General features: G+C 47.6%; 2 protein-coding genes across 6 annotated transcripts; both read right to left on the bottom strand.

Moving 5' to 3' along the window:
• Nucleotides 1–1,626: 1,626 nt before the first annotated feature.
• Nucleotides 1,627–11,859, bottom strand: rnf168 (ring finger protein 168). 4 transcript variants are annotated; one of them, XM_061782645.1, is made up of 8 exons: nt 11,718–11,859; nt 6,595–6,833; nt 6,239–6,440; nt 5,733–5,797; nt 4,597–4,752; nt 4,131–4,216; nt 3,428–3,500; nt 1,627–2,758 (listed from the first exon to the last, which is right to left on the bottom strand). In XM_061782645.1, exons 2-8 carry the CDS (start codon nt 6,775–6,777, stop codon nt 2,189–2,191), a joined length of 1,335 nt encoding a protein of 444 aa, XP_061638629.1. In that variant the 5' UTR covers nt 6,778–6,833; nt 11,718–11,859; the 3' UTR covers nt 1,627–2,188. The 4 variants fall into 4 exon arrangements, with proteins under 4 accessions (XP_061638629.1, XP_061638628.1, XP_061638627.1 ...); XM_061782644.1 differs by lacking the exon at nt 11,718–11,859 and adding an exon at nt 8,638–8,759; XM_061782643.1 differs by lacking the exon at nt 11,718–11,859 and adding an exon at nt 8,399–8,693.
• LOC133482473 (zinc finger protein 345-like) lies at nt 8,989–18,773 on the bottom strand. Of its 2 annotated transcripts, none has more exons than XM_061782640.1 (7): nt 18,439–18,773; nt 16,407–16,590; nt 15,154–15,470; nt 14,976–15,045; nt 14,257–14,438; nt 13,588–14,171; nt 8,989–13,003 (listed from the first exon to the last, which is right to left on the bottom strand). In XM_061782640.1, exons 1-7 carry the CDS (start codon nt 18,568–18,570, stop codon nt 12,190–12,192), a joined length of 2,283 nt encoding a protein of 760 aa, XP_061638624.1. In that variant the 5' UTR covers nt 18,571–18,773; the 3' UTR covers nt 8,989–12,189. The 2 variants fall into 2 exon arrangements, with proteins under 2 accessions (XP_061638624.1, XP_061638625.1); XM_061782641.1 differs by having other exon boundaries at nt 15,154–15,467.
• Between the last annotated feature and the right edge of the window lie 372 nt (nt 18,774–19,145).

The following is a 19,145-nucleotide window of genomic DNA, read 5'->3' as shown; positions in this document are numbered from 1 at the left end:
TTCTACAAACGGTCTGTGTTTTTAAATATTTTTTCTAATAGTTTGGCTTCTTTTACTGCATAAAGTTTTTAACTAACATTAGTTCTTGTGTTTATTAAATTGTGTTTTATTTCAATTTAGTTCAACATACTGTAAACACTCACTTTCAGCAAATCAGCTCGGTTTCCTGAAAATATGCGAGTAGGCAAATTTGCAAATGCCAAACTGCCACAAGATGGCGCCAAATATTTTTATCTTGATCATGGCTTTGGTCTCAGCACAAAAACAGCAAATAGTTCAGTTTTTCAGTGAATATCCATCCATCCATCCATTTTCTACCGCTTATCTGAGGTCGGGTCGCGGGGGCAGTAGCTTTAGCAGGGACGCCCAGACTTCCCTCTCCCCAGCCACTTCATCCAGCTCTTCCGGAGGGATCCCGATCTCCCGTTCCATTCTTCCCTCACTCGTGAACAAGACCCCAAGATACTTGAACTCCTCCACTTGGGGCAGGATCTCATCCCCGACCCGTAGAGGTCACGCCACCCTTTTCCGACTGAGAACCACGGTCTCAAATTTGGAGGTGCCGATTCTCATCCCAGCCGCTTCAGACTCGGCTGAGAGTTGGAGATCACGGCTTGATGAAGCCAACAGAACCACATTATCAGCAAAAAGCAGATATGCAATACTGAGGCCACCAAACCGGACCCCCTCTACGCCTCGGCTGCGTCCAGAAATTCTGTCCATAAAAGTTAGGAACAGAATCGGTGACAAAGGGCAGCCTTGGCGGAGTCCAACCCTCACCGGAAAAGAGTCCGACTTACTGCCGGCAATGGGAACCAAACTCTGACACCGGTCGTACAGGGACCGAACAGGCCGTATCAGGGGTTCGGTACCCCGTACTCCCGAAGCACCCCCCACAGGACCCCTTGAGGGACACGGTCGATCGCCTTCTCCAAGTCCACAAAACACATGTAGACTGGTAGACTCCCATGCACCCTCGAGGACCCTGCCGAGGGTGAAGAGCTGGGTCCGCTGTTCCACGGCCAGGACGAAAACCACGCTGCTCCTCCCGGATCTGAGATTCGACTTCCCGACGGTGCACTGCTGCTTTTTATATCAGATGGAAAAAAAACTAAAACATTTTGCGTAACATTAATTTTTTTATTTTTTAGAAATAGAAAATAGCAGCGATCAAAGGGAAGTGACGTCACAGAAATGACACCACAACGGCTCCAAAACAGAGCTCAACCCGAAATTGAACAAGAAACAAGAAATGGATCCCTCTAATTCCTGGAGTGGGATCTATGTACCTCCGGAATACACAACACCTTTTTTTTCCAGACCTTTTACATTCAGACAGCAGATGCAGCTTCCCGCCAGCAGATGGTTTAACCCCTTTTACATTATCCACCTACGCTGCCTTTTCCCAAGTTTTGTGCAAAATACCGACAGTCTTATCAGGGGGCGGGACGTCGCCCGTGTGTTACGGAGACAGCGGGAAGCCAGGCAAGCTGACAGCACCGCACCTCTAATTATCTGAATACGGCAAACCGCAGCAGCAATGCTCCACCGGGCAGCGTGAAAGTGGTTTGTGATGACAGTGAACGACACCCAGCCCTACCAAAAAGGTTTGTAATTGCCTACAGATGGAAGCAAGCACTTTTCTTTATTAGACAAGTCTATGGCCTGACTAAATGAAGCTCCTCACCTCAGTTCAACATACAGTAAACATTCGCTTTCAGTGAAAAACAGACTAGTTTCCCCGAAAATATGCGAATAGGCAAATTTGCAAATGCCAAACTGCGAATATGTGAAGATTCACTGTAATTCCAACATACCAGATGACGCCAAAGACTTTTATATTACAAATGGCTTTGGCCTAAGCACAAAAACAGTGAATAGGTCAACTTTTTCAGCAAATAACAGAGGATAGGCTCCCCAAAATTATCCGCCAACGGACAAATTTGCCAATACCGAACCGTAAATATGCGGTAGTCTATTGTAAATCTCACAAAATGGCAAAATTTTTGTATTAGACATTGCTTTGGCCTGAACACAAAAACTGCAAATAAGTGAGTTTTTCAGTGAATAATGGAGGAGAGGTTTGAAAAAACACAGGCAAATTTGAACAGCAACAATGAGGAGGTTCACTGTATTGAAGGCTCACATTGGTTTGCTTTTCGTCCCCATTGTGGGGCGAGGCGGGGCTTCAGCTGCCAAGCCCAGGGAACATGTCGGTGAGGGTGGGCTGTCGGTTTTGGGGGGAGGACGTGGACGCTTCCCGAGAGGAGGAAGAGGGCGGGGACTTGTGGGAGGTTTTCGTAGTCCTGGTGCGGGGGTCGGGGGTCCCGCGTCTGAGCGGGTAGGCGTCGGCCGAGCCTTTGCTGCGGTCCGTGCGTCGTTGCGTCTCCTCCTGGTCGAGCTCCTTCTGCAGGAGCAGGGCCATCTGCCGGTCGGCCTCCTCCTGGTGACGCCGGCTCTCCAGCTGGGCCTCCCGTTGCGCCTGTACCACCAGTGCGCCCTCTACAGGCGAGGAAGACGACGACGACGATGAGGAGGAAGCGGAGGGTGGATAGTGGCGGCCTCTCTTGGTGAGAGTGTCCTCCTCGAGTTCTGCACTCTTCCTCTTGGACGTCCCTTCGTCCGCGTGACGGCTCCCGCGGCGTCGCGCTTCCAGCGGAGAGGCCGGATCGGGACGGGGAGGTTCCGCCGGGTCCCGCTGAGTCCCGAAGACGTCCGCACGAGGGAGGCCATCCCCACCAGAGACCAAAATGTTCTCCTGGAAAACAAAAAGCAGCGGCTTTTCTCAATAATCAGTTCATTTAGCACTTTATGTACATTTTATGCGTTTTGTTGTTGTTTTCCTAACAAATTCTAATCAAATAATTAGATTCAAAAATAATTCATTTTAAATAATTAGAATCTGATAAAACACTGAATAGTTAAAATTAACTTTTTTACATTTTCTAAAGGATCGCCTTAATCTGAATACATAAGAAAAAAGTGACTTTGTAACTAATTATAATAAAAATACATTAATAATTCATGATTTTTTTTATTATGATGAACTGAACTCAAATATATTAAAACAAGTACATTTATTCATATGCATTTGTGAAATTATATAAACATACAAATACAATAATACAAATTTGATCAAATAATTTTGATACACTAATTGTACTTATGTTTTCACTAAAAGAGAATTTGTTAACTAATCAAAACAAATGTTTTTTTTTCCAAATATATTTTTACATGTAATTTCCTTTTACAAACATTAAATACATTTTAGGCTTTTAAAAGTTCCATTATTTCCGACAGAAAAATAAAATAATTCTGGATATGAACAGACAGGTGACAGATTTTATTAAACGTTCTTCAATTTTTTTCTACCTGCTACAAAGACAAATAAATATGTTCTTATTCAGAAGTGTTTTGTGACCCCGACCTTGTTAGAGAACAAAGTAGAAGCCGAGCAGCAGTCTGACGGGTCCGACTTGGACGGAAGTCGACACAAGAACCTGAAAACATACACACGCTAGCTATAAACGCTTGTAGAAGACCACGCCACATCCACCAAATGTTCTCTCGTGTTTAAAAAAACAAATATAAAAAAATAAATAAATAAAAAAAAATATATATATATATATATATAATATGCAACATGATTGGCCGTTTGCGAAGACGAGCCTGCGACGCGCTAAACAGTCAGCTTCTTTGATCTTAATGAGGAGAGCCGAGGTGCGTTTTTTTTTTCCATCCTTCGCAGCTGAGCAGAAGGGGGGGAGGGGCGGCAGAGACGGTTACGTGAGACCAATGTGCTGATAGGGAAACGAGTGACACCGGCAGGAAAATGAGACAATTCGATTTGATTGACAATACAAATTCTGGAGAGAAATAATGTCAACAAAGATGCCAGTGTTGCTAAGAGTCCCTTCTGAGAGAATCTTCTCCAAAACAGGGCTCATTGGAGAAAAAAAAAAGTTGTTTTTATCGACCCAAATTTTTCAAAATAATAGATTTTAGAGCTGGAATTTAAATACAGTGATGCCGCGGTATTTTTGCTGAAGGTTATGGTGACGTTGGAATCCGATACCGTGTTTGAGACAAAAACTGAATTTGAAAGAATTTGTCGGAAATGAAGCACTTACTTCTCCATGTGTCCCGTGTTGACCTTCTTCCTGGCTGGAGTGACGTCGGCGGGACGCCGCTTGTCCTGGGAGACGGGAGCAGCGTTCTACAACAAGAAATCAAAGACATGCATCACGCTGGATTTTCTAGAAGGGACAAGTTCAAGGTGTACCGCGCGTCACGCCCAAAGTCAGCTGAGCTAGGCGCCAGCACGCCCGCGACTCTAGTCAGGATAAGCAATACGGAAAATGGACGGATGAACATTTAGCGCCATCTACAGGGTGACTCCATATTTTAAAATACTTAAAAGGTTTGTAATTCCCTATCAATGCGATGCCACAAGATGGCGGCAGTGCACTACTTATGTCTAAGTAGTGCCCCCCCCCCCCCCCCCCCCCGCCCCTCCCCAAAAAATCTGTGATTTGCGAATGAGGAGCAACACCCTATTTTAAAATGGGACGTCTCCAAAGACTGGCGGTGACCAACCAGCTCTTTGCTGAGCGTCCTGGCCAGAATCTCGTCTTCCACCCTCCTCCTCTGCTCGTCCAGCAGCAGCTTCTCCTCCTCGGCCAGCAGCCTGTGGATGTACTCCTCGCTGGCGCGCCGCTCCTTCTCGTCCAGCTCTCGCTTCTCCTCCGACAGCTGACGACGACAACACGACAACACGAGCGTGTCTAGCTCATCTTGACAATGTTGTCCTTTATGCCTAGATCAGACTACAGGATTTTAGCCCCGATATTGGCTCGATTTCCCAAATCGGGCCCGAAATATTTTGTCGGGAACGACAAGACTTCTTTTTGTGTGACAAAATGCAGGACCAATAGATTGGCCCAACAATTTTTTGGATACCTTCCGTGTAGTGTGACATAACGGCAACTCTCCGACAGCGCACCTCGACGGCGACCAGTAGGATTGCGTATTGCGACGGGCGCATCGCCTCCCGTGCTTGTCGTTACTCTCCGACAGCGCACCTCAACCAGTAGGATTGCGTATTGTAACCGGCGCCTGACCTCCCGTGCTTGCCGTTGTCAACATTTATTCACATGGACAAACCAATGGTTACTGAAGCTTTAGGGCATGATTTGACAGAACGCTGGCATGTTTACGTACAACCCTTAGTGCTAGCACTAGCTCGCTAGGCTACATAACGTTTTGCTTGCGAGCCGTATCGTATTAAAAGCACGTGAACATAACTCACGCAATCCTTGAATAAACGTCCTCTCCCGAGCACAGGTGACGACCACCATTCTGTGTTGTGACACAATCCATAACATCGCTTAATACATTTAACATTAACATCTGTAAACTAATTAGATAATTGTAGGCGCGTTTCCTAATTAATACAAGATGTACTAGCGTAACTCGCCGATGTTACGTGTGCTTCGTGGTTCCGGCGGGACCGCGACCCGCAGCACCTCAACGCGAAAATATAAAAGACCACTGCAACAAATACCACACTGGCTGATCTGATGAGCAAAAATGTTGCTTCAACGTAAGAGTAGCAAAAGAAGATGTCCGCTCCAGAAGTGGGGAGAGTAGCCAAATATTGCACTCAAGTAAGGGTACTGTTACTTGACAATAATGTGACTCAACTAAAGGTTTTCCATGGAGATCAAACTTACTTTGCTGATCTGTTCCTGATATTCCTGTCTCAGCTCTCCAGGCTGACTCACCTTGGGGGAAAACACTAACACACACACACGGGACATATTGAAACAAACAAAACACACGCACACACAGACAGACATGCATGGAGACACATACACACACAGAAATGTACAAAGAAACAAAGGCAGACACACACATGGAGATACACACAAAGACAACCACATACAAATGGAGATAGAGGGATGGAGGTGCACACACAGACACATACACACACAGTTACACACAAGGGGACAGACACACACACACACACAGAGATAGGAGGAAAAAAAAAAAAAAAAAAAAGGACACACACACACAGACAACCACATGGACGGCCAGGCAGACACGCAGACACAGACACACAGACACACACGCACGCACGCACACACACACACACACACACACACACACACACACACACACACGTGAGATCAACACCTTCAGGTGCCACGGTGCACCACTGCGTTTTACGGTACGGTACCGGCCAGGCCGCGGTCGTCGTCGGCGTCCTGCCCGCTGAGACGTCGCTGGCAGTGCTGCGGGAAGCTGATCTGGATGCGCTCCCACAGCTGCTGGTTGACCAGCGTCTTGTTCTTGTTGTTCTGCCGCGCCCACGTGGACACGCGTCGGCGGCACACGGGGCAGTACAGCGTGCTCTTGTACACCGAGTCCAGGAAGCAGCCCTGAACGCAAAAACCCGCGCCGGACGTTAACCGCCTCATTTTGTCACGGCCGTTCCTGCGGTTTAGCTAGCGACGGACTCGTCGTTTGTTTACATTGACAGCGGACCCCCGGGCGCTCGCGGTCGGGCTGCGCCTGTTTGTCGTGTGTAGTCACCTTGCAGAAGGTGTGCGAGCAGGGCAGCGTCACCGGCTCCAGAAACATCTCCAAACACACGGGACACAGACAGTCGTCCAGGGACAGAGTCTCCTCTCCCTTGGCCTTGCCTTTCTTCCCCTCGCCTTTCCCGCCCGACGCGCTCGGGACCACCAGCTCGGCGTCCGGATCTGCCAGCATCATCCTCCTCGTTCCCGCTCCTGTGTGGCCCGTCGAGGCAGGAGGCGGTGCGGCGAACACTGCGGCCGTCAATCACAAAAGGACATTTAAAGTCCAACGAAACGAGAACTACAGTAAACCCTTCCTAGAAATATGCAACTTTTTTCTCCTGAAAATACACAACCATTTTGGGGGAAATATTGAACTTTTGACCGAAATATGACCTCATTTCAATACATACACAACTCTTACCAGAAATGTATGGCCTTCTTTTTGTGGAAAAATACAACTTTTTAAAGTTTTTTTTTTTAATTATCCAAATTTCTTGGACATATATAAACTTCTTCCCCAGAAAGGTACAAAACTTTTTCCAGAAATATCGGAATTATTTTCAGGAAGTGTTATTTTTTATGATTAATTATACAACCCTCTCTTTTGTGGGGGAATATGACTTATTTTGGGATAATATCCGACTTTTTTTAGGGGGGGATTCTTTTTCCCAGATATACAGCTTTTTTTTTTGTGGGGGGGATCCAAATTTTTTTTGGCCAGAAATAAACTGCTTTCTTCCTAAAATATACACTGTATAACCATTTTTGGAAATATACCACTTTACTACCCGCTGAGTTTCCCCCCCCCCCCGCAGAAATATGTGATGTCATTGAACATGATCTTTTTCAGCAAAGATATAACTTTCCTCCAGAAATATACACTTATTTCAACGCAAATATACAACTTTTAACACCCCCCTCCAAAAAACTTTTTCCCAGAAATTTACTTTTTGTCCCCCTGTAAACAGGCAACCGTCACCAATACACAAACCAGCGTTCACAAACTCACCTTCCGAATGTTTGTGTTGAACAAAAATTTTACTTTCAGCATATTTTGTGCTCTTTCTGTAAAATTTTAAGGTTTTTATCTATGAATATAGGCATTTATATATTTTTCTCTGAGGGGGGGGGGCTACTTTTCACAAATATTTTCTTTTCGCGGCCGGTGTGACAAAATGTGAGACCATCTCTTCATCTCACTCTTCAAACGATAATCTATAACCGTCAATGTGTGTTTGTGTGTTAAAATATGGTGACGGCACATTTGAAGATTGGTTGAGTGACGGATAGAGACTTCAATTTCCACATTTAGTAATATATTAATTATGCAGAAACGCAGGTTTATAACAGCTCAAACTTGACACGTTTAACGTAACTATTCTTCTTCTTTTTGGCTGTCCATCACTCCAACGCAGGCCATGGCCAACATCGCCCCCTGGCTAGCATACCGGGTACGTCCTGGTCTCAGATTTTCTGGGGTCTCACTTTTTGTCACACCGCCGGTCGTGGTCTACTGTAACGCCCGCGAATAGCGAGGGTTGGCTACATACACTTTCCTGAATACATTGCATCACCCAGCCCATATTCCCCAACTCAAAAGAAACACGCGAATCACAATAGTTGTAAGGAGAGTCCCCGAAAACAAGTGGATGAGTACTGGGAGAAAAAAGCTTAGCTGCTAACTTTGGCATAACACCGCTGTCAAATTAGCCTTGTTTAGCAGGTCACAACTTGCCCCCCGACAGAATATGATTCGGGACACTTTTAAAGAAAAGCTTCCTATATTCAAACGTTTCCGAAGAAACTTGGATTACCTCCTGAGTTGGGTTCCCTCGACGTCTTTATTAGACGATGCTATTAGTTAGCCGCTGAACGAAAACAAGCAGAGTTAGCCGCATTAGCCGTCAACTCTCAAGCTAGCTCACGCTCGGACGAACTGACACCAGAGTGCTCCAACAAAACGGTTATATCGATATATGCTGTCCCCTCACACCAAGAAGTTCACCAATTGTATTTGTTTCGTGAATTTGAGGAGAAAACTCTCTGCCATTACCCGCACAATCCAGCAGGTGACGTTGTGCGCACGCGCAGTCGGCATCAGATGGGAAACGTCGTAAAGTATGACGAAGTGTCGGAAAGGGCCGATGACAAGTTGACCATTCAAATCTTCAAACGAATTTACACATTGAAATTTCATGTTATGTCTAATTTATGCAAATACATACACGTTGCAATTATAAGTCAATAATAGGTCTATAAATCCTCCTTGTGTGAAATAGCTGTAATTACTCACACAACGTTGTCTTGTTTAGTTAACAGTTGGGACTATTGTTACAAAAATACTATTGACACATGTAGCATGTATCAGCAGATGCTGCTGCATGGTGAAAAGAAAATAGTCATCTTAAATTTAGCTGAATACCTTTATTGTTTTGTTTTATGGTGTTGTGTTTGTTGTTATATCCTTTGACTAAAAATCACATAAATACATCAAATATATTGTGCAGTCCATTCCTGGACAGAAAATGTTCTTTCCTGCTTGACTGAGAGCCGTGATGTCATCATTGTTCATGTAAGTGTTAAATCCAGCTTGTTTATAATGTTAAAGTCTTGATGCTAAACTAACGATGTAGCCATGTTGCTAGGAGAAAGTGCCCACGGTTTAATTTTGTTAGCCTAATCGTGTAATTGCCTAAGCCTTTTTTTTTAAATATTTTTTGGAAAACAAGTAACAGCACAACAAATTCAACAAACAAGAAGAGCCAAGTTGACTCGATTCTACGTCTGCAGATTATCGTGAGCTGGATAACTGAGAATTTACATGGACATGTTAAAAATAATAATAATTAAAAAGCACATCCATCCATTTTCTACTGCTTATCCGAGGTCGGGTCCCGAGTTTTTGCTTCAGCGACCACCAAAGCTGCATTCCGCTTGGCCAGGCGGTACCCATCAGCTGCCTCAGGAGTCCCACAGGCCAAAAAGGCCCAATAGGACTACTTCCTCAGCTTGACGGCATCCCTCACCGCTGGTGTTCACCAACGGGTTCGGGGATTGCCAGCACGACAGGGACCGACCACCTTACGGCCACAGCTCTGGTCGGCCGCCTCGGAACACGGTCCAGTCGGACTCGATGTCCCCCGCCTCCCCCGGAACATGAGCAAAGTTCTGTCGGAGGTGGGAGTTGAAACTCCTTCTGAGAGGGGATTCTGCCAGACGTTCCTAGCAGACACTCACAATACGTTTGGGCCTGCCACGTCGGAGTGGCGTCTTCCCCCACCATCGGAGCCAAGTCACTACCAGGTGGTGATCAGTTGACAGCTCCGCCCCTCTCTTCACCCGAGTTTCCAAGACATGCGGCCGCAAGTCCGATGACACGATCACAAAGTCGATGATCGAACTGCGACCTAGGGTGTCCTGGTGCCAAGTGCACGTGTGGACACCCTTATGCTTGACCATGGTGTTTGTTATGGACAATCCGTGATGAGCACAAAAGTCCAATAACACAACACCGCTCGGGTTCTGATCGGGGGGCCGTTTCTCCCAATCACACCCTTCCAGGTCTCACTGTCATTGCCCACGTGAGCACTGAAGTCCCCCAGCAGAACGATGGAGTCCCCAGTGGGCGCGCTCTCCAGCACACCCTCCAAGGACTCCAAAAAGGGTGGGTACTCTTAACTGCTGTTTGGTGCATAGGCACAAACAACAGTCAGGACCCGTCCCCCCACCCGAAGGCGAAGGTGAACCCCAACGTACAGGCGCCAAGCCGGGGGGCAATAAGTATACCCACACCTGCTCAGCGCCTCTCGCCGTGGGCGACTCCAGAGTGGAAAAGAGTCCAACCCCTCTCGAGAGGACTGGTACCAGGGTCCGAGCCGTGTGTGGAGGCGAGTCCGACTATATAGAGTCGGAACTTCTCGACCTCACACACCAGCTCGGGCTCCTTCCCTGCCACAGAGGTGACATTCCATGTCCCTAGAGCCAGCTTCTGTAGCCGGGGATCGAATCGCCAAGGTCCCCGCCTTCGGCCACCGCCCAGCTCGCACTGCACCCGACCCCTATGGCCCTTCCGACAGGTGGTGAGCCCACGGGAAGGGGGACCCACGTTATCCTTTTGGGCTGTGCCCGGCCGGGCCCCGTGGGTGCCGGCCCGGCCACCGGGCGCTCGCCTTCGAGCCCCACCTCCAGGCCTGGCTCCAGAGGGGGACCCCGGTGACCCACGTCCGGGCAAGGGAAACCTGAGTCCATTTTTTGTCGTCATCATAAGGGGTCTTTGACACCGCACAAAGAAAAGCACATTTGTATTTTTTTTAATGGATACTGTGGCAGTAGGTTTAATAATTGCTCTGACAATTAGCTATTAGGCTAACAATATAGTGTCTGTTGTCGTGTTTAAAACGCAATGCTGCGTAACGACTAGTCGGGTCTGGAGGAGTACATCATTTTTCAGATTGATGCTAAAATAACCGTGTCGCAGGTGCTTACATGAATCACTTTTTGACGAAGCTGTCGCGCCACGGGAAAAACTCGCCTGTTTCTCAGAAGCTCAGTCCAAGCGCCGGTCAGGCCCGGAAGAATGAAACAATAACATTGCCCTTAAAGCTAGCATTTTCTGATTGATGCTAAGCTAGCCATGCCACCAGTTGTTCGCTGAGATGAATCCCTTATTGACGAAGCCATCGCTCTATGGGAAAACGCTTGTCTGTTTCTCAGCAGCTCAGTCCAAGGACTAGTTGGTGGACTCAATCATAACATTGCCTTTCAAACTGGCATTTTCCCGCATGTTTTCTGATGGCTCATTTTCGAAGAAATGGACCTCTTCCCAAATAAAGCACTGGGTCATTGTGCGAGATCTCTGCCTAAAAGAGACTAAAGCTCGGTCTACGGGTGAGTGGAACCTGGATGAATACGAAGATACGCTTTTCTGTTTCTGGCGATTGCTGGCGAACTGGAGCAGGCCCCAAATGCGGAATATTCCCATGTCAGAGTTCAATGCAGACATTTTTCAGGATCTCTGTGAGAAAGGGACTAGTCGGGCCTGGTGGTAAACCAGCACTTTCCTGCCTTTTTTTTTTAATTTATTTTTTTTATTAATGCCAAACTAACCACATCTCTTGTGCGGATAGGACTCACCGTTGCTTTTTGAGCTGCCTGCAGTCAAAGAAACATGCTCAGCTCTGCCTTTTCCTGACTGATGCTAAGATAAACCATGTCTTCATGAATCACTCGTTCGAATCGCCTGATGGGGCCTTTTTGCGGTCAAGCTCAGTCCAAGAAATAGTCAAGCCTGGAAGATGGCTAAGCCACATTGCCTTCAAAACTGGAATTCTTCTGCCTTTTTCTTATTGGCGCTAAGCTAACCACGTTTACTGAGATGAGTCGCTCATTGAAGCCCCCAGCTCTGCCTTGCAAACTAGCTTGTCTGCCTTTTCTGACTGATGCTAAGCTAACCGTGTGCTGAGAAGAATCAATTGTTGACGTTGACTCATTGGATCTCTGTATCAAAGAGGCCAAGTCCAAGGATTCGTCAGGCCTGAAGGAGCGAGTCATTTGGACTTGAGGCATGTTTTTGCCTTTTCTCTGATGTCTCTGGTGCGGACAGGAATCACTCGTTGACAAAACCATCGCTCCAGGGGAATACCGAGCTCTTCTCATTCTTGCATTTGCTTCCCGACTCGAGCGAGCCATTCACGCCGCCCCCGCAGCGGTGCTTCTTGAGCTGCCTGGAGTCGGAGAAGCCGCGGCCGCAGTTCTGACACGAGTACAACTTGACGCCCGTGTGGATCTGCATGTGCGACTTGAGTTGGTTGGACTGGCGGAACCTGCGGCCGCACGCGTCGCACTCGTAGGGCTTCTCGCCCGTGTGCACCAGCAGGTGTCGGTGATAGTTCTGTGGAGTCCGGAAGGCTTTACCGCACTGCTGGCACTGGTGCGGCTTGACGCCCGTGTGCAGCAGCTCGTGCTGGCGCAGCTGCGACTGCAGCAGGAAGGCCTTCTGGCACACGGCGCAGACGTACGGCCGGTCGCCGCTGTGCTGCCGCGTGTGGTAGATGTACAGGTGGCGCAGGTGGAACGACTTCCCGCAGGTCTCGCATACAAACTCCTTGTGTTCGGCGTGGCTCTTTTCGTGCGTGCGAAGCGTGCTGACGCTGCTGAAGCTCTTGCCGCAACTCTTGCAGATGAAGCCCTTCGTGCCCGACGAGAGCCGCCGCCGCCGCCTCCTGTTGCCGCCGGACGCGCCGCCGGCCTTGGCGCGCTCCTTGTTCTCGTGGACCAGCAGCTGGTGCTTCTGCAGCTGGCAGTTGTAGAAGAAGGTCTTGCCGCACAGGTCGCACATGAAGGGCTTCTCCGCGCCGTGCACCAGCATGTGCGTCTTTAGGGCCCACGTGCCCGAGAAGCCTTCGCCGCACTTCTCGCACCTGCCGCACAACAAGTCATTCAGTTTTTATTCACAGGGAAATTAACTCATTCGCTGGCAGCCGTTTTAAGCGTTTCAACTCCTCTTTCAAGACCTAAAGAATACTCTGTTCCTTGACAGTATAAGCACCGAACCTTCCAAAAGAAAGAGTCGAAGTTTTTTTCCCCCTTTCTTTAGGAATCAGCAGTACAGATGCGTGTCAATAAATGAGAAGACTGTAGGAGAGTTCATTGTATTTCCGCCAAAAGTGAAACTCACATTCAGAATCATATTGGTACTCGCCCGTACCCATCGATTATCAAAATAACAATTTAACAATTGATTAGTTGTCGATGAATGGTCGCACCTATACTTTCTCCAAGACATGCAAAAACGAGTGGCTGCACGAAAACTTTGTTCGAAATCATATCAATCATCTGAAATTCAGGCCCTACAGGAACCGAGGTTCCACAGTATTGTAAAAAGAACGGAGCAGGCCATATGCATACTTTGTCCACCCCTGATTTAGACAGTAGCGTTTTCTGCGCTCTTTGACCCTTCCTGATATAGAAGACGTTAGGATCCGAAAAGAACGAGAGCTCTTACTTGAAGGGTTTTTCTCCGCTGTGGAGGCGCAGGTGTCTCTGGAAGTTGTACTTGAGTCCGAAGCTCAGTCCGCAGGTCTGACAGACGAAGGGCTTCTCCCCCGAATGGACCACGCGGTGCTGCAGCAGGCCCATGCGGCACTTGAAGGTCTTGTCGCACTCGTCGCACTTGAACGGCCGCTCGTCCGAGTGCGAGCGCTTGTGGACGCGCAGGTTGCCGGAGGTGGAGAAGCGTTTTCCGCACGTCTGGCAGGGGTACGGCCGCGCCCCCGTGTGGACCGTCTGGTGCTCGCGCAGGCTCCTCTTCCTCCGGAAGCCTTTTCCGCACACGTCGCACATGAACGGCGTGACTTCGCCGTGCGAGATCTGGTGGTAGCGCAGCACGGCCGCGGAGGTGAAGGTGCGCCCGCAGATGGCGCAGCGCAGGGGTGTTTTCTCCAGCCGGTGCGACGCTTGGTGGGCGCGCAGCTGCCGGGCGAGACGGAATTTACGACCGCACTGCTCGCACGCCAGCATCTTGTCGGGGTCTCGCTCCTGGGCCTCGCGCAGCCGGTGGGCCTGCTGGTGCTTGTGCAGCGTCGTGGCCTGCGTCATGGAAAAGTCACGCCATCGAAAAAATACATAAGAAAATGTATACATATTAGTTTAAAAAAAAACAAAAAAAAAACACCTGGTAGAAGCCTTTGTCACACAGCGTGCAGGGGAAGGGCTTGACGTGGCGCGACGTGTGTTTCCTCAGCTGGTGCTGCTGGTGGAAGCCTTTGTCGCACAGCTCGCAGAAGAAGCGCTTGTGCTTGTACAGCTCACGCCGACGCTTGTTCTCTTGCTCCTTCAGGTCTTCCTCGCTCGCACCTGCGTCGCAAAGCAGACATTTCACGGCATCGTCAGCTCCGAGGCGATGACGTCACGTGTGGAACCCCCCGGAACGTGAGCGACCTCGCGCCGGCCGCTTCGGAGGTTCCACTTGCATTTTAATTGTGGAAGCGTCAAATCAGAGGCTCAACGACAGATATCTAGTAATATATAACATGACCCTTTTTCATAATTATCTTTAAAATGGAGATAGATCGATATGGTTTTTATCAGGGGCCAACATCAATACCGATTATTAGTAGTCAAGGAGGCCGATAACTGATATTAGGAGCCATTATTTATTTGTTGTCAACATCAAAAAATAAACAAATGATGAATAAATCAATCTTTTTTTCACTTATCTTTGTTTCAAGTTAAAAGGAAAACAAAAATTGGGGGGGACTTTCCAGGGTCAGCAGCCAAGATACCGATATGCGTCAAAGATATCGACCCGTTGTGCGCGCGTGCTTGCGGGTGGGCAGATCGGTAGGATTCTGTGCTTTTTGCATTTTTTCCATCCCATCAGTCCAAACTCACCTAGTTGAGCGAGGGCCACAAAATCCTCTTCGGTTGTCACTTCAACTGTTTCTGCTGTCCTCGCAACCTCCTGAACAACACAATGAAGAACAACAATGAGTTATTCAGCACCTCATTCGTGTGACCAAAACTGATAACAAAACAAAACTTATGAAATGTTCTATAAAACACGTCCGACCGTTGCAGCGAGCGCCATCTCGTTAGTGGCGGCCACCGACGCCTCGGGACACAGCCGCTCATCCGCCGCCACGGGAAGTGCCATCATGCAAGAGGATTCATCCTGTGCATCTCCCCCAAAGTTGTTCTCAGACGGCGTCGCCGCGGGCCCGCTCGGGGCCCCCAAGGCGGCGTGAAGCGGCGGGCTGACGATGACCCGCGGAACACGAACGGTACCGCCGTCGCCGCCGCTCGCTTTGGCAGAAGACGCTTTGGCCGTGTTGATGATGGACACGGCGAGGCTCGCGGGAATGGCGGCCGGTCGCTTGGCGTCTGCTGCTGAGAGACAAAAGACAAATTGTGTCAACTTAACGCGTACGTCATTTTGGAATGAATGGAAATACCATTAATCCGTTCCAGCCCCCCCAGAAAAAAATCAATAAAATCGTCTCATTTGTTTCTTAAGAAAACATAGGACTCTAAAATATTGTACATTATAAAATATATTTACAACAAATTTCAGAATAAAATTTGTTTTTGCTTCAGTTAAATGGATATTGTGCTCAGTTGCACAACTGACTCAGTAAGCCGCACTAATATTATTCTTTTTTTTTAAATTATTGATAAAAAATAGATGCTTGTGAGTATTGTTGTATTGAGTGTCTACTTGGGTTTGTGTTCAAATATGTGTCGCATAAAGGGCTACAACTACTCCGATGCTAGTTTCATTAGTGCGTCTATGGGGTTTTGCATTGTTTGTTAGCAATAAGCTAAATGGACTGCCGTAAGGCAACGTGATGTGCTTGTTTCAAATTCCCTACGTGTAATTGTCTTTGTTTTAAGTTTAATTTGATAGTCAACTGGGAGTGGCATTAAACAGCTCGAAGCCTCACTTTCTAAGAATGGTTCACTATCTTTTCCTGACATGACTTGACTTCACTGCCTCCATACAGCGCTTGTACATCAACGTTTTGGCTCGCACTTCAGCACAAAAAAAAATAGGAAAAAATAAATCAGCAATTTTTTTTAAAAAATTGGCCAAATGATGGCTCTCGTATCTCGGAAATGTCGCAAGTTGGGTTACTCTCATCTGAAAGCAGCAGTATATGAATATTACTCTGAAAAGAGAGGTCGGTGTCCACGGGGGGAGCTTGAAACAGTCCACATTTGAAGACATCGGTCGTCGCTGAACTCGAAACATACCACGCGTACATGGAAAATGAACATGGCCGATGGAAAACTTTCTTCGCATCCTCTGAGCATTGTGTCGCTTACTTTTTGTGTTCTCGGCCGCGGTCGTTTGCTTGTCCCTTGAACTGAGCTCGGCCTCCAGTCGGCCCACTTTGTCCCGCAAGGTCTCGTTCTCCTTGGCCGAGCTGGCGAGTAGCTGACCGAACACGCTGCAGATTTGCCGGACGGCCTCCTTTGCCGCCACGCTCAAGGTGGCCGTTAGCTGAGGCTGCGGAGGGAGAGGCTACTAGTACAGGTTTCAGCTCATATCTACACTTTCTTGTAGATTCAGTATCAAACATGAATGCCATAATTGAATAATAAACAGCTACATTGTACAGTGTTTGTGGGGGATAGAGACATAGCCCTGCTGCAAATAGCAACACCCCACCCCAAAACAAAAAATTCCCAATGGATGCCACAAGATGGCGGAAAAGTACTATCGTCTAAATGAAGCGCCTCAACTCACTTCAGCATTCCTTGGCAACAAGATGCTTCCAAAGCAATCGGTCAGCAGGTTCTAGCGCATTCTACATTCAGGTTCCAGTACTCTGGAAATCAATCAATCAAGACCATTATGTGATCAGAAAAGAAAAAATAATAATAAATAAATAAATAAATAAGATGTCAGGAGCGTCTGTGGTGGGCTAAAGAGAAAAGGTACTGGTCTGTTGCCCAGCGGTCCCAAGTCCTCTTTTCACACGAAAGTCAATTTTGCATTTCATTTGGAAATGAAGATCCCAGAGTCGGCACGGTGGACGACTGGTTAGAGCGTCAGCCTCACAGTTCTGAGGACCCGGGTTCAATCCCCGGCCCCGCCTGTGTGGAGTTTGCATGTTCTCCCCGTGCCTGCGTGGGTTTTCTCCGGGCACTCCGGTTTCCTCCCACATCCCAAAAACATGCATTCATTGGAGACTCTAAATTGCCCATAGGCATGACAGTGAGTGTGAATGGTTGTTTGTTTCTATGTGCCCTGCGATTGGCTGGCAACCAGCTCAGGGTGTACCCCGCCTCCTGCCCGATGACAGCTGGGATAGGCTCCAGCACGCCTGCGACCCTAGTGAGGAGAAGCGGCTCAGAAAATGGATGGATGGATCCCAGAGTCTGGAGGAAAACTGGAGAAGCACAGAAGTCAAGCTGCTTCAAGTCCAGTGTGAACTTTCCACCGTCAGTAATGGTTTGGGGAGCCGTGTCGTTTGTCAAGTCCGCAGTCAACGCAGCTGTCTACCAGGACATTTTAGAACTTTTTGGAGACAATGATTTTATTTTCCGGCAGGATTCGGCACCTGCCCACAAAGCCAAAACTACCAATACCTGGTTTAAGAGCCATGGAATAACAGTACTCGATTGGCCAGCAAACTGGCCTGACTTGAACACCATTGAACATTGTTGGGGTATTGCCAAGAGGAAGATGAGCGGGCAGAAACCCCGATGAAGGCCAATATCAAAGCAACTTGGGCTACAATAACACCTGAGGCTGGAAGTCATGCAAAACGAGCCCCAACAAAGTACTGAGGGCATATTACTTTCAGACACTTTCCGGAAGGCCAACATTGCTGTGTTTGACATCCTTTTTGTTGGGCACGTGAAATAGTCGAATTTTGTGAAATACTGGATTGCTGTATTTTTGGTCTTTCTGCCATAATCGTCAAAACTCAAACAAATAAAGGCTTGAAATATTTCACTTTGCGTGTGGTGAACTCGTATAACAAACAAGTTTACCATTTTGAAACAAATGGACTTTCCCTCGATATTGTCATTTTTTTGGGGGGCACATACCTGGAGAAACCAGTCTAGCATATCACAACACAATGTCATGGAGCACAGAAGACGTTTATTGGAGTTGTGTCAACCACGGCCGATTTAATGAAATACACACAAGTCAAATACGATCATAGAAAACGATATTATATGTACGTGACTGAGAACTAAATGACACTTGGCGGTGTGGTTTTATTCGCCTCGGCGAAAAGGGAAGCGACGATGGGATTTCCATCTGGGGCTCTCTTCACTCCTCTCAGATAAACTTCCAGCCTCTTCTCCATGCGGCGGTTTCCACCCAAAAACAGCCGCTCACCTTCAGCTCGACGCCGGCGAGGCTCCCGCGGAGGATCCCGACGGCCGCCTCCACCGCCAGCTCCATGATGAGCGCCGCCTGTGAGCGGAAAGTTTCGGCGGTAGTCGCCTCGTAGTCGCTCGGCCGCTCCATACAGACTGTCGACAGCTCGCCGTGAGGGATGTCAAGTTACAAAATAATACTTGGAAGAAGCTGGCGAGTTCGGAAGCCGGTTCAAAAATAACACTCAATCTTTTGGGATGGTCGTCTACATTCGGGACGTCCAATATGGCTGCGATGTTTACATCCGGGTCGCCGCGGAGTCATTCGCAGCTGACGTGTGACGCAATCAAGAGGCGACAGTGAGTGTTGTGTTCATTGAACAGGCGAGGAGAGGAATGAAAAGGTGATTAGTTTTCCTGGCAACTTAATAATTATTCTTGTAAAATGTCATATCCACAAATCCAAATTTAGTCATTCAAAACAACAACAACAAAACCTGACAATACATGCGTACAGGTTAAAACTGTTATTTTATGCTTCTCATTTCTCGTTTTATTAAAAATTTCCCTGACTCCTATTTTTGTATTAGTTTATGTATTAATAACGTCACGATACTGAATTCTCTGTTCTTGTTTTCTTATAAATTGAAAATTTTCAATAAGGTGCTTAAAATACAGAACAAATAAATCAATTATAACAACATTTTATAGTTTTCAACAGAGTTC

This window comes from Phyllopteryx taeniolatus, chromosome 8 (genome assembly GCF_024500385.1).
Source record: "Phyllopteryx taeniolatus isolate TA_2022b chromosome 8, UOR_Ptae_1.2, whole genome shotgun sequence".
NCBI classification, from domain to species: Eukaryota; Metazoa; Chordata; class Actinopteri; order Syngnathiformes; family Syngnathidae; genus Phyllopteryx; species Phyllopteryx taeniolatus.
The sequence above is the reverse complement of the archived record's forward strand: the minus strand, read 5'-3'. Positions and strand labels throughout refer to the sequence as shown.